The 13,625-nt window shown below is 38.9% G+C and overlaps 1 protein-coding gene across 1 annotated transcript in view; it reads right to left on the minus strand.

Annotated features, from left to right (window-relative positions):
- The window catches only part of LOC109824134 (BEL1-like homeodomain protein 1), a 5,806-nt gene extending 3,438 nt beyond the window's left edge, over nt 1–2,368 (minus strand). The window contains 4 exon segments of the mRNA XM_020390662.1: nt 1–9; nt 11–229; nt 1,221–1,959; nt 2,107–2,368. The exon segment at nt 1–9 is cut by the window's left edge and continues 158 nt beyond it. Coding sequence (XP_020246251.1) covers nt 1–9; nt 11–229; nt 1,221–1,874 — 882 coding nt within the window. The 5' untranslated portion in view covers nt 1,875–1,959; nt 2,107–2,368.

The raw sequence follows: 13,625 nt of genomic DNA on the forward strand, positions 1-13,625 counted from the left end.
ACCCGACTGACTTGCTTCCTCCAGCGCCGACGCAGTCCTCTTCGCCCAAGCTCTTGCTCGTCCCCCTTATTTGGCCGGTGATGGCGTCCCTGAGACACCGGAATTGCTTTGAGATCGTCTGGAGAGCGAGGGAGGTGTAGGTCCGAGCGGAGCCGAAACCCGCGACGGATTCAAAGGAGGAGACGACTATTTGCATTTGGTGGTGGTACTGTCTGTATCTTTGTTCGACCTGCAGAGAGAGAGAGAGAGAGAGGGAGTTGGTTAAGGATTAATTATCTTAATTAAGTTTAATTAACCTCTACGTTGTATTGAACAGAAAGAACTCGGTATATTATCCATAATTTAGTCCTACTTGCTGAATTCTGACTCTCTTATTATCTTAACTAAGTTTACTATCAACACATGTACCAATTGATGAGTTTAGGCATCAAGAGTAAATAAAAGCGCAAAATATTATATGCTTTTCGAAAATTTCTTTCTTTTTTTTGGGGTGGGGTGGGGTGGGGTGTGTGTGTGTGTGGGGGGGGGGGGGGGGGGGTACAGACAAATCACAAAAAAGAGGACGAAAAGAAGGAGAATTAGAAAGCAGCATTCTCTATAGCTAATCTTTCTTGCCCTACATTAGTTCTTCTTCTAGATTATTTTGAAAATGGAAGTATAGAAAGATCTCGGTCTAGAATTAAAAATAAATAAGCCATGTATATATCAAGTCTTGCTAATTAAGTACTAATTTTCATCTCTAGTCTGATTATAGTCATAATTATAAATATCATTCTCTTAAAATATAATGAAAGTAAAAATACATGACTTGTGGTCTAGAATTTACATAAGACATTGGTCTTTCTCATGAGTTAGACATCAATTAAGCTTCTTCATTCCAAATGAAGATTTCTTCTTGGCTCTATTTTCCACACACAACCAATTAGTTTTTTTCGAGAGCAAAAAGATCTTGAAGTAAAAAAAAAATTTAACATTTCCTATAGCTAGTCCATATGGGATTATTTCAAAATTTTCTTCAGATGGCACCGCAGAGATTCCATTATAAAGACATATGTTAGATATAATATAGAAAATTATTAGTCACGCTTTTTAATGAATCCATAAGTAGTATTCCCCCTTCAATTCGAGATCCAATTAATTAGAAAACACCCAATCACAAAATCTAATAAACTGAAAACCACAAAAAAAAAAAATTGAAGTTGATAATCTTGAATAATTACCTCATCAAGCATATTAACAAGCTTAGCCTTCTTCATCTGAAGCTCCTGCCTCTCTGCAGTTGAAAGCTCTGCTCCTCTCTTCCCCTCCCCTCCCTCTCCCTCCAAATCCTTCCCGCTCTTCACACCACACTTCTCATCCCCTTTTCGCGCCATCCCCGCCGCCGCCTCGCTCCGGCCATCTTTTCCTACGCTAGCCACCTCATCAAGCAACTGCTGGGCCGCCTTCAAATACTTAGAGCCCATCAGCACACTCTGCAGCCCATTCGTCGAAGGCCCAGCCGCGATCTTCGCCTCTTCGGTCGACTGCAGGCTTAGAGAGAGCCCAGCCGGCCGTATCGGGCCCGAGTGGGCCTGAACGTCGACGGGCGTTGGGGCCCATATATTGTATTGGGCTGTGGGCTGCTGTGTGGGCTGGAGCGGGATTCCGACGAAGTGCTGCTGATGCTGATGCTGATGCTGATGCTGCTGCTGAGATTGGGGGATCGAGTTGAGGGAACTGAGGGGGGAATTCAAGAAGACCATGTTGGGCTGCTGTTGGCCCGCTTGAGGCCCAGTGGCGTCGGAGTAGCCGACGTAGCTCGGGTTCATTAGGTAGAGCGTTTGCAGGCCGTCGACGGGCTGGATCTCCGGCCCACCATGGAAGTAGGTCGCCATGATGAGCAAATCGAGGACAAACTCTGACGTACGTTGACTGACGATCTTGGATGTTAGAATTTGATCGCAAGACGCAAAAATTCTCCTGTAATTATTAACACAGAACGCGAGGACAAAATGAGAACAAGCTCGCGATTTGTTGCTCGGGATGGAATATTCTCATGCGATTAACATGGAATAATATGATTACTTGATTAAAAGAAAAGAAAACTGCATTAATTCAGCAAAGTACCCAAGATAAGATTACTTCAAAAAACAGCAAAATCGCACGAACAAGATCGCATCTTTTTTGAAATTTTAGGTCGAACCGGAGAATTCGGGAGGACCCATGAGAAGAAGATGAAGAAGAAGAAGAAGAGCAAGAGGAAGAAGGCGGCATGGATTGTTCCAAGGAAAAAAAAAAGAATAGAGATGCGGAGAGGGGAGATATAAGAAAGAGAGAGCTATCTTCATCGAATGGGTTTTGATGTATAACTAATTTGCAAGTAAGAATATATAATTTTTTTTAAAGAAAATATATTTTGATTGGCAATTCTATAACTAGTACTACTACTACTACCTGCAAGAGAGCACGTGGGGTTTGATGATATAAGAAAGGAATTCTTCTCTCTCTTTCTATGTCTCTCTCTTTCTCTCTCTCCTCCCCCCCTCTCCCTTTTTCCTTCTCCCTTTCCTTTAGTTTAGAGAGCTTGTTACAACGACAACCTAAAAACCCATCAAAGAAGAGATCTTTCTCTCTCTCTCTCTCTCTCTCTCTCTCTCTCTCTCTCTCTCTCAAGTCACAGAGACAACAAACAGGGAGAGCTCAGAGAGACAAGACCATCTCACTCGCAAATATATTTATTTCCCCTCTCTTATTTTTTTAATAATAATAGAAACTACATCAAACCCATGTCAATCTCTTTCTCTCTCTCTCTCTCTTCTTATAATCTCTCTCTCTCTCTCACACAATGAAAGGGGAAAGAGAGGAAAATGAAGAGGGCACGTTGCAAAGACTTGGAAAAAAGATACCCTTATCTTTCACTTACCATTATCCACACTCACCCAACACACACCCCCACCTTTTTATTTTCCCCCTCCACTTATAAAATAAAATCCTTATAACTTTTCCCTTAAAAAATTAACTTTTTTTTATTGGATTTATTGTGTGTTTCCCCTCTATACTGTAGCCCAACTACAAATAGACCCGTCTGTAATTTTATTGTTCAGAATAGACTCTATGTAATATCAGCCCGGTTTGAAATAGGCCCAGAGTGAAATTTTTTTGACTCTTTTACTATGTCCTCTTTTTGAGGATAAAATAATTTAAAAAAATCACCTAGGGATCCCTGAGGGATCTATCTCTAACAGTAGAACCAGAGGGTACTTATCCGCAAGTGGTCGGTAGTACAGAGGGTCTATGCACGATTAATCCTTTATTTTATTTTATTTTTTTAAGTTGATGTGAGAGGAAGTCTCATTGTAACATATCCTAAGCCCATGAACAGGACAAGAGATAAGGACATTAAGGATAGATATTGTGTGGTAACCTTGATGATGAAGTGGATCACGAGAGCGCATAGCTCTCATTTGATTTGACACCCTATCATTAGATACAGTAACCAGCCTTTTGTGATATAATACTGTTTATTTTAAAGTATTTATATTACATATGTGTATAAATTTTGGGAGGAAAAAAAAAAATCCCAGAAGAACTGTTAGAGGACTGACACAAGATGTCAGAGGGAATAAACAACTGAGAAAACTAGGAAACGTCTCCTTCCAAAGTGTGATATAATAATGTCATGAGCCTTCCCTCTTTCAATTGCATCACACTATAATAAAAGACCTGCCCCTCGTCTATCCCTTTGTGTGCTGTATACCTTTCTTGTCTCCATACTATTTGTTTATTAGTTAATTGATATATATAGATATAAAGAGAGATTCTTATATATGTCAGCTCTTCGAATGAACAATCCATTAAACTTTCTATCCATTGATGATACATAGGGATCCATGCACGATATAAAGAGGCTTTATATATATAATGAGTAGATAGAAAGGTTGATGGACAAAGACCTCCTCGTCTATCCCTCTCTCTCTCCCCTTGCTTTCTTTATTGGTACAAGATTTTTTTTTACATGCGGTTGGATTGGATGTAGAGGATGAAGGATAAAATAAAAAGTGAGTGAAAGGCAAGGAACTCAACCAACCACCACCATGACACCTACCAAGAAGGGGAGGGAGAGAGAGAGAGAGGGTAACGGAAAGAACATAGTATATACACATTACCTCATTATATATTTAGTAGCTGACAAGATGATAGAATTAATTTCTTGATTAGAAAAATAGAAGCAGAATGTACGTACGTAACCATGACAGATGAGACATTACTTTTTACCATGGTAAAAATGATGACATATAGTAAGTTGATAAGGTATATATCTTCTCTATACGAAACTAGTATATTAACCCTTATAAATTTCTTGGATGTGTGTTTTCTACTTGTGTAGTGGAGGCAGTTACTAAAGAGCTTTTTCACTTTTAGATAGTGGCGTTGCTTGACTTCACTAGATGTTCCACTAGATATTAATGCAATTAATCAACAAGGGAAAATTTTTGATATGGAGTTTCCATTTTGACAATCATCAACCGATGTCCATGATTACATTGCCACTAGCCACTAGGTCTCCATGTATTGTAGACGATCGAGTATTAGACCCATCACCTTCACTTTCCCATCTTTGGTGATGGTGGCCCAAGTCCTCAATCATTCACCTTTTGATAAGAAGTGGCTGCCTCAGCTCCTTTATATAGAAGAAAAATAAATAAATAAATACATAATATAGATCTCTCTCAAGACCTTTGCCTACATATCAAGTTCTTTGTCCTGTCATTCTATTATTTACTACTGTTCCTCGTTTTGGAACTCAGCTTTCTGCTAAGGAAAGTGACTTCAGACTAAGATAGCAAGCCAGAGGCCTGATCGGCATCATGCATCAAGTTGAAACTAACTATATAACAACATTGAAGGAGCCAATCAATTGACAAGAATGGCATGCATGTGTGTGTGTGTGCACATTTTCCATCTTCACATCTAATTAGAAAACTTTCACATGTTACTATAAACAAACATTAAAATATTAGAGCATATGATATGTGATGTCTACTCAAGTGGAGAATAGGAAAGGGTACGTACTAGGGTGTGATCTAAAATGATGTTTTTTGATAGAATATTGCTTAGTTATTTATATATGAAATGCATGATATTGGGAGTTATATATATCCTTAAAAAAAAAATCTAGAGGAGTACAGGCACAAGGTTTCTTTGACCCGGGAGGCCTCAGTGAGGAATCCAACATTAATTATGCAAGGATGGAAAATGTTATTGGTTCTTTTTTCATTAATTTGTAACTAATGTTACTAAATAAAGAATATTTGAAAATCATTTGTGATCGATTAATATCGAAATAAAATAATCTACGAAATTACTAAAAGAGAAGAAATTCGATTGCTTTTTCTTTCAAATAATCATAATCAGAATTACCAGATGCGGAAGGATTAACTAAAAAACAAAGATTCTTTCCTTGGAAGAAGAAGCCTAGCTAATTTATCACCTTAATTTGTTTATCATTATTAATTGTTATTATTTATTCCCATGCATATAATTACGAGATAATAACACTTCTCTTGGTGTTATTTATAGATGCTTATCACAAGGAATAATTTTTTTTTCCCTCTCACAATCTGGTGGGTTCCTTGAAAACAAAAGGTTTAGCAACTTGTTTGATGCATATTTAGGCATGCGACAAAGGGAGGGCTTGGCGCGTTGGTTCGTACTTAAACACTATTCATTCCATGTCTTTTGGCAACACTGGCTATTGATTTTCTTTTTTTTATCGGTTCGTTTCACATCAAATCCCTACATGAACCGACTTTTCTTGTTATCATAATTAATTAACTAATTATACTTGTACTATATGTTAAAATGAAAGGAACATAAAAGTTTGCTATTTATTTATGACAGAAACAGTCTCAACGGTTCTAAAAGGTACTTATTATCAAGAATATAAACCAATCAGGAAGAAATTGTACCATGAGAGGTTGTGGCATCATTTGATGAATTGATACTAGAGACATGAACCAAGAAAGTTCTGGTTTAAATTTATAGCATTGCGTTGGTAATAAATTGCTGTGAGATGCACATTATAGGCTAGCTAGCTAGCTAGAGGGTGTTGTGTCGATCTCAATCTATTTTTTATTTGTTTTTTGTGAATAATCATCGCATCATATCATACCCCTTTTAAAAGAGGGAGTTGTGGAAAAATTTTCTATGGACTATATTACCCATATTCTTTTTGATATTACATTCTAATCCTAACTAAACTAAATTAATTATTATTGTTAATTAATTATATTATATGCCACTTCAAGTTTGTCTAACTTAGTCCCTAAAATTTTCAATGTTATTGTAAAACTCTACATCATATTAATTATTACTAATGTACAATAATATATTAATGTGTATATTAATGTGAAAATTACAGGTTAATAAATTATTTATGGAAAGAATAGAAAACATAGAATTGTTCTAAAATTATATCATGACACTCATATAGGAAAATTATAAAAGCTTTCTATGGACTATATTACCCCTATTCTTTTTTGATATTATATTCTAATCCTAACTAAACTAAATTAATTATTATTATTAATTAATTATATTATATGTCACTTCAAGTTTGTCTAACTTGGTCCCTAAAACTTCCAATGTTATTGTAAAATTCTGCATCATATTAATTATTACTAATGTATAATAATATATTAATAGGCAAATTGCATGTTAATAAACTATTTATAGAAAGAGTAGAAAACATAGAATTGTTCTAAAATTATAACATGACATTCATATAGGAAAATTACAAAGAGTATTCTTGCGTTTAGATAACAGGACAGAAGGTACAAACATGTAATTTTAGAAAATATTAGGATATTTAAGTACAATAAGATACAAGTGGAGGTGTATAACTTTCGTACTATAAATCAATTACAAGTTTGTCTAACTTGGTCCATAAACCTTCCAATGTTATTGTAAAATTCTACATCATATTAATTATCACTAATGTATAATAATATATTAATAGACAATTGCATGTTAATAAATTATTTATGGAAAGAATAAAAAACATAGAATTATCCAATAATTATACTATGACACTCATATTGGAAAATTATAAAGAGTATTCTTACGTCTAGGCAACAGGATAGAATGTACAAACATGTAATTTTATAAAATATTAGGATATTTAAGTGCAACAAGATACAAGTGGAGGTATATAACTTTCATAAACTATAATGTATTTAAGTTCAATTAAGTCTATAAAGATTTAAAACTTTTGTTAACCACAAATAATTATATGTGATCCTATTGATAAATAATATTCATCATATAATATGAGGTCAGATGCTTAGCTTATATTTATGTAGTATAGGAGGTGTGGAAAAATTAAAGCATCATATTTTAAATAATCCCGAGGTTTTGAGTTATTTCCATAAATTATATACATTGCTTAGAGAACTTTAGAAGAGGCTTTTAAAAGAATACTACAAAGTGTTGGACATCAGATAAATATTAGATAACTAAAATCTAGGATATCATATTGCAGAAATCAGGGATATGTAAAATATATCAGGTGTCATATGAGATAATATTCGTACATAATTATAGGTTGTTTAAAAATCACTGTAGATAATTGATCCCCATCAAACGCCGATGATGAAATTTACAATTTGACAGCTTTCAGAAGACTACAATATAAAGACATTCACGTAGATCGATGAAGCTTACAATCTGATAAACTTCATAATAACAGATGAAAGCTCTAATCTACAGCCTTCACAATCAACATCGGGAGTTACAATCTGACGATTCTCATATTTTTAAAAAGCCAAGACGAAGATTACAAGATGACGATCTTTGTAACGCTTTAGAAAAAGAGACTACAAATTCACAGCCTCTTTAAATCCAAACACTGAGCTCACCTCCGTGTCCCAGATTCAAAACATAAAGCTCATGCTCTCGTTCCAGAGTCAAAACGCAGAGATCATCCCTGATGTTTAAGTTCAAAACGCAGAGGTCATCCCCAACGTTCTAGTTGAAAACGCAGAGTTCTTAGACTCAAAACGCAGAGTTCATCTCCGCATCCTAACTCTGCGTTTCGGATTTACAACGTTGTACGAACACGGCGTTTTCAGCCTAAAACAGGCCAAACTCTGCGTTTCAAGTCTAAAGCACAGAGTTCGGGCCCAGAACGCTATTTTCGACGTTTGACTCGTTCAAACACGAGCTGAACTTTGTTGGGCTGTGGGCCGTGGGCCAATGGGCTGGGGATCGAGGCTAATCGGGCTGAGACGCTAAGTGACACTTTGTTAGGCACATTTTACACTTCGCACGGAGGCATCGGGGTGAGGTGGCGCTGTTTGGCGCCACGTTGGCTACCACGAAGGTTGCATCGCAGGCTGTTTCGCAGCATGCGGACGAGCCACGTATTTCGCACGATGGTGTGACCCAAGCGTTCTCGTAGTTTGACGAGGTTCGCTTGTTCAACGAGGTTCATCTGTCATACGAGGTTCGATTGTTTGACGATGTTCATTCGTTTGACGAGGTTCGTTTGTTATACGAGGTTCGCTAGTTCGACGAGGTTCGTCTGTCATACGAGGTTCGCTCGTTCAACGAGGTTCTTCTGTCATACAAGGTTCGCTTGTTTGACGATGTTCGCTCGTTCAACGAGGTTCGTCTGTCATACGAGGTTCACTTGTTTGACGACGTTCGTTTGTCAAAAGAGGTTCGTCTGATTTGCTGAGACGTGACCCTCACATTTCGTAGCAACGCGTCCATTGATTACCTCATATTCAGGAGTTACTGCATGCAGCAGTTACAATAACAATTAGAGCAATTTAATGCATTGATGTTATAATTTTAATTACCATTGAGAATTGTAACAGTCACATTAATTGCTAGTGACTCTTGAGCTGGTCTTAGAGGCCTATAAATAGCACCATTGGGCAGCTCTTGGTTGTTGCTGGAAACTCTCTCGCGAGTGTGGAATACGAACGTCGGTATAGAATACGAACGTCGATATACACACGCGAGCTTGGAAAATGAATGTCGGATCGACGTTGTTGTTGTCGTTGTTGTGCTGCTGCTGCAGAAACTGTACCTGTAGGAACCCTAAAACGGAAAGGTTTTGAACCGAAAGGTTCTGAGATCGAGGAGATCTTTTGCCTTGACCGAAAGGTCTTATAGATCGAGGAGATCTTGACAGTACTGGGTTGGTGCACACCAGAGTACTGTACTGATGTTCCTGAAAGCAGTTTGACGTTGGGATCCTTGCACCAGAGTAGGCCAAATATTACTTTAAGCACATCGTTTCACAAACGCACAGCGGTTAATTGAAAAAGTTTAAAATAACAGCACATCATTGTTTTCGTCAAAAGTTGCCTTCATCATTGATTTCATTAAAACTTCAAACGTTACAAATGAATTCAAATAACGAAAATAAAAATTACAACTTTCTTAAAAATAAACACAAGATTCGTTTATCGTCTCTTGCTTGCGTGGGTCTTTAGCCTGTGACGGGGACGTCGATATCCGTGGACTATCTGGCAATCAGATCTGATCCAGAAAAATCGGGCAGAGCTTCGTCGATCCGCGAGGAGATCTAGAAACTTGAAGCGCCTATCTCGGATAAAGCGAGATATTTGCTCTTCTTAGGATTACCGACGAGGGGTAATGCTAAGGAACGGATACGGGTGATGCGAATTGTCTCGGCCAAGCCGAGACACCCCTGGGGTGTTTTGACTTTCCCGAGACACCCCGGGTGTCTCAGTTCAGCCTGAGACGCTCCGTTGCGTATGTTTGATTGTTTCCGCCGTAAATTCTTCGTCCGAACTCGGATTTGAGTGATTCCAAGTGCGTTGGAAGCTTGACGAAGAGTTCTATCCGCTCCGATGGTTGGATTATCTGTAGAGTGAACGAGATATGAAGGGCGTTGTTCTTTTTGTGAACATCACAGGGTTCCCGATTGGCCCTGCCTTCGTTATTCCAAAAATTCTATCAGCTCACGTAGTTCGTCGATTCACTTCAATCGTTCATCGACGTCAATCAAACTCCTGTGGATCGGATAGTGACGTTCATCGTCGCTCTTTAACACTGAACTGTTCGTGGAGACCTATAGGCAATTTTCGATGCCTACAATCATCATTCACTATTTAATTACAGATTTAACCATAATTTCCAACACATATATATACAAGTAGAGCAGGGTGGGTGTACTTTTATAACTAATGTGGGACTAAACCTAATATCAACAATAATAATGTTAGAAACTGGGACAGTTGAAACTTACGTGTACTAGCCAGGAAATGCATTGTACATCCAAGAAACTTTAAATCAATTTAAGTAAACAATAGTTAATGCAGCACCATTATGTGATCTCTGCAATTGGTTTTATATGGAAGAATCAAGCACGTTATGAGAATCCTTCCTTAAAGAAACTGCAATTTTGATGTGTACATTTCCTTTAATTTCATATTGACAAAAACAGCAAGCATCCAAGAGAACTAATTAGATGTTTAAAGATCATTTCCAAGCTAGGCACTCTCACATGCATGAAAGCACATCCTTGTTTATTTCTCCATTCCTTGGTTTTGACCTTTTTACTAGGCATCATTGAGTGCAATGCCTTCACTACCTCCTACTCAACTTAGTGTTGACTTGGTCCACTTTTTGTTTCTTTGAAAACAGGATATGCTTAATTAACACAACCATTATTGCTCATCTCAAATTTTATAAAGTCTCACCACATGTAAAACGTAGAAAGTGCAAATTATATCAAAACACATATCGAAATATCTTGCATATGAGCAGAGTATTTTGAACCATATATAAGACAATAGAAATCTCCAAACTATTCCTATCCTCTTATACGGTTTTATCCATTTTTGTGCCTCAGATAGTCTTGAAAAATTAATATATCTATTTATTTATTTTTAACATCACGCTGATGAGCTTATCTGATAATGGAAACGAAGAGTCGGTCTTAATATATAAGATATGATTAATTATTACTTTTTAATTATAATCACATCATCATTATCAAGTGGAAAGTTGGTTCAAAGGACCATATACCCTCTTAAATAAGTGGTTAGAAAAAGGGTTAGATTTCTTTATGGAGGGCCCTCAGCAAGAAAATGTGGCATTGCCTTGTTTTCATTCTCTCTAGAGATCCTCTCATGGACGCAACTCCTCTAGATATTTTTTCCGTGGCTTTAGAACCTAGGATAAAAACACTCTTGCTCCTTTATTTCCCCTTTGTTGATTCCCTCCCTCAAAATATATGCATTTATCTTCCCTTTCTTTTGCTGGCACTGCTCCTTTAGTGACAGTTGTCGCATTACCATGTTTTTTTTTAATTGAGAAAAAAGTATAATGTGTTTGAGTGGTCTTTTGATAGCATTAATTATGTCTTCATTGTTGGGGAGGAACCCCTATGCTATGTGCCGAGATCCAAACAACCGCCGAGAGAAGATAAATAACACACCAAAGATAGCACAAACAATCAAGATACACCAGATTTTACGTGGTTCGGCAATGACCTACCTCCACGGGGCAATGAGGGGGGAGTTTTCACTATTAGAAATCAAGAGGAACAAACTAGGGTTACAAATCTCTCATAAACCCTCAACAAATCAACTCTCAATCTCTTCAATTGCTCCTAGAATAGAAGCCCAAAGAAAAAACCCCTTTCAACTCTCAAACTCCTACCTTACTAACCCTAGAATCGTGTTTTGGGTATTTATAGAAACCCCAAACGAAATGGGTCTGAAACATATATTCTGCCCAAACCGCTTCGGCGGTCGACCGCCACGGCGGTCGACCGTCACGATCGACCGCCCCAACTCCAGCAACAGCTCCCAACTCCAGAGAAAACCACGGTCGACCGCCAAAGATCCAGACGCACAGTGAGCCCTGTGCACGAACGCGGTCGACCGTCAAAACCTCGCGGCCGACCGCCAACCTGTCAAAACGCTATCCTGAGCCCATCAACTGCCAATCCTATCAATCTCCACCTCGGCGAAGATTCTACCAAACTGAGCCAACACCAACCACACCAAATGCCTCACTTGTTGCGTCCAGTATGCCATGGCAACAGACTCATGACAACGGACTCCATTCATAACAAGTCGATACCCAAACGGGAGTGCGAACACTCACCCTAAACCAACAGTGTCTACTCACCAAATTAGCTGTATCAAAACTGACTGCCTAGTGCCTACGTATCCTCTTCAAGGAATCAAGCCTTCATATAGTTCACCCAATGGCCTCCAAAGGCCCTCAATCCAAAAGAAGAGTTCTCAACTCTTCACTAATACCAACATCCAATGTACGACTGATAGCATCACCAACGGCCCTAAACTGAAACGATCCAAACACCTCCACTTGAGGTGAACCAATGACCGTATCCAAGCTATATCCACCAGCTGCACTCGGATCTACCAACTCATCATCCGCATCTGAATCCAAATGACTCCCATGTTGTGCCACCTCAGCTGGAATCCTAAATAATGCAGAATGACCTGGAGTATGTGGAGTAAGCTCCACCCAATATGGAGTAGCATCACCCTCCACCCGCTACGATATCCCACTGATCTGATCAATACTCTCTACCCGCCGAGAGTCCAAAGTGACATACCTGCTCAGACCAAACTCAGAATCCCTCAACTGATAACCAAAAGAGCCTCTGAATCCCAATCGTGCAATCAGATCCAATCTCACATCCATGATGTGACCAAGTGCTGGGTAGCCAAATATCCGATGCCAACCAAAATCTGAAGCAGCTCCACCAGATCTATCAACTCTACACGTAGCAATCGGCAACCTCATAAGATAGCCCAAATGTGTCGAAGCCCGAATACCAAATCCACTGCTCGACAACCAACGCCGATCCTTCTCTAGAAAAGAACGGCCCACTAAATCCGCCATCTCATTACGTCACCCCACTGTCTCCTCTCCTCTGAAGTGTCTCCAACTACCATGAGCGTGGCACAAATGCGAGAAAGAACCCCTACTGGAACTAGTACGACGGGTAAACTTTCTGCCCATACACCTCCTCCAATTGTTACGGACTACAAGGGCTTCATACCAACGGGGTTTGGTTGCAACCCATGACAGACAGGACAGATTCTGCCACACCAGGGTGTGACACAAACCACATCCATGACAGACAGGGTAGATTCTGTCATACCAGGGTGTGGCAGACACCACACCCATGACAGACAGGGGAGATTCTGCCACACCAGGGTGTAGCAGACACCACACCCATGACCTGTCTTGAATTTTTATGTCATTATTAATTTTGATTCTACGTTTGAGTCTCCACTCTCAAGACCAACATGGCCTACGTCCACGGGGCAAGGAGGAAGGAGTTTTCACTATTAGAAATCAAGAGGTACAAACTAGGGTTATAAAAATCTCATAAACCCTCAACAAATCAACTCTCAATCTCTCCAATTGTTCCTAGAATAGAAGCCCAAAAAAAACCCCTTTCAGCTCTCAAACTCCTGTCTTACTAACCATAGAATCGTGTTTTGGGTATTTATAGAAACCCCAAACAAAACGGGTCTGAAACCCAGATTCTGCCCAAACCGCTTCGGCGGGCGACCGTGACGGTCGACCGCGATGGCATCGCGGTCGACCACCACGGTTGACCG

The sequence above is a fragment of the Asparagus officinalis genome, chromosome 9 (assembly GCF_001876935.1).
Source record: "Asparagus officinalis chromosome 9, Aspof.V1, whole genome shotgun sequence".
In the NCBI taxonomy this organism is placed as follows: Eukaryota; Viridiplantae; Streptophyta; class Magnoliopsida; order Asparagales; family Asparagaceae; genus Asparagus; species Asparagus officinalis.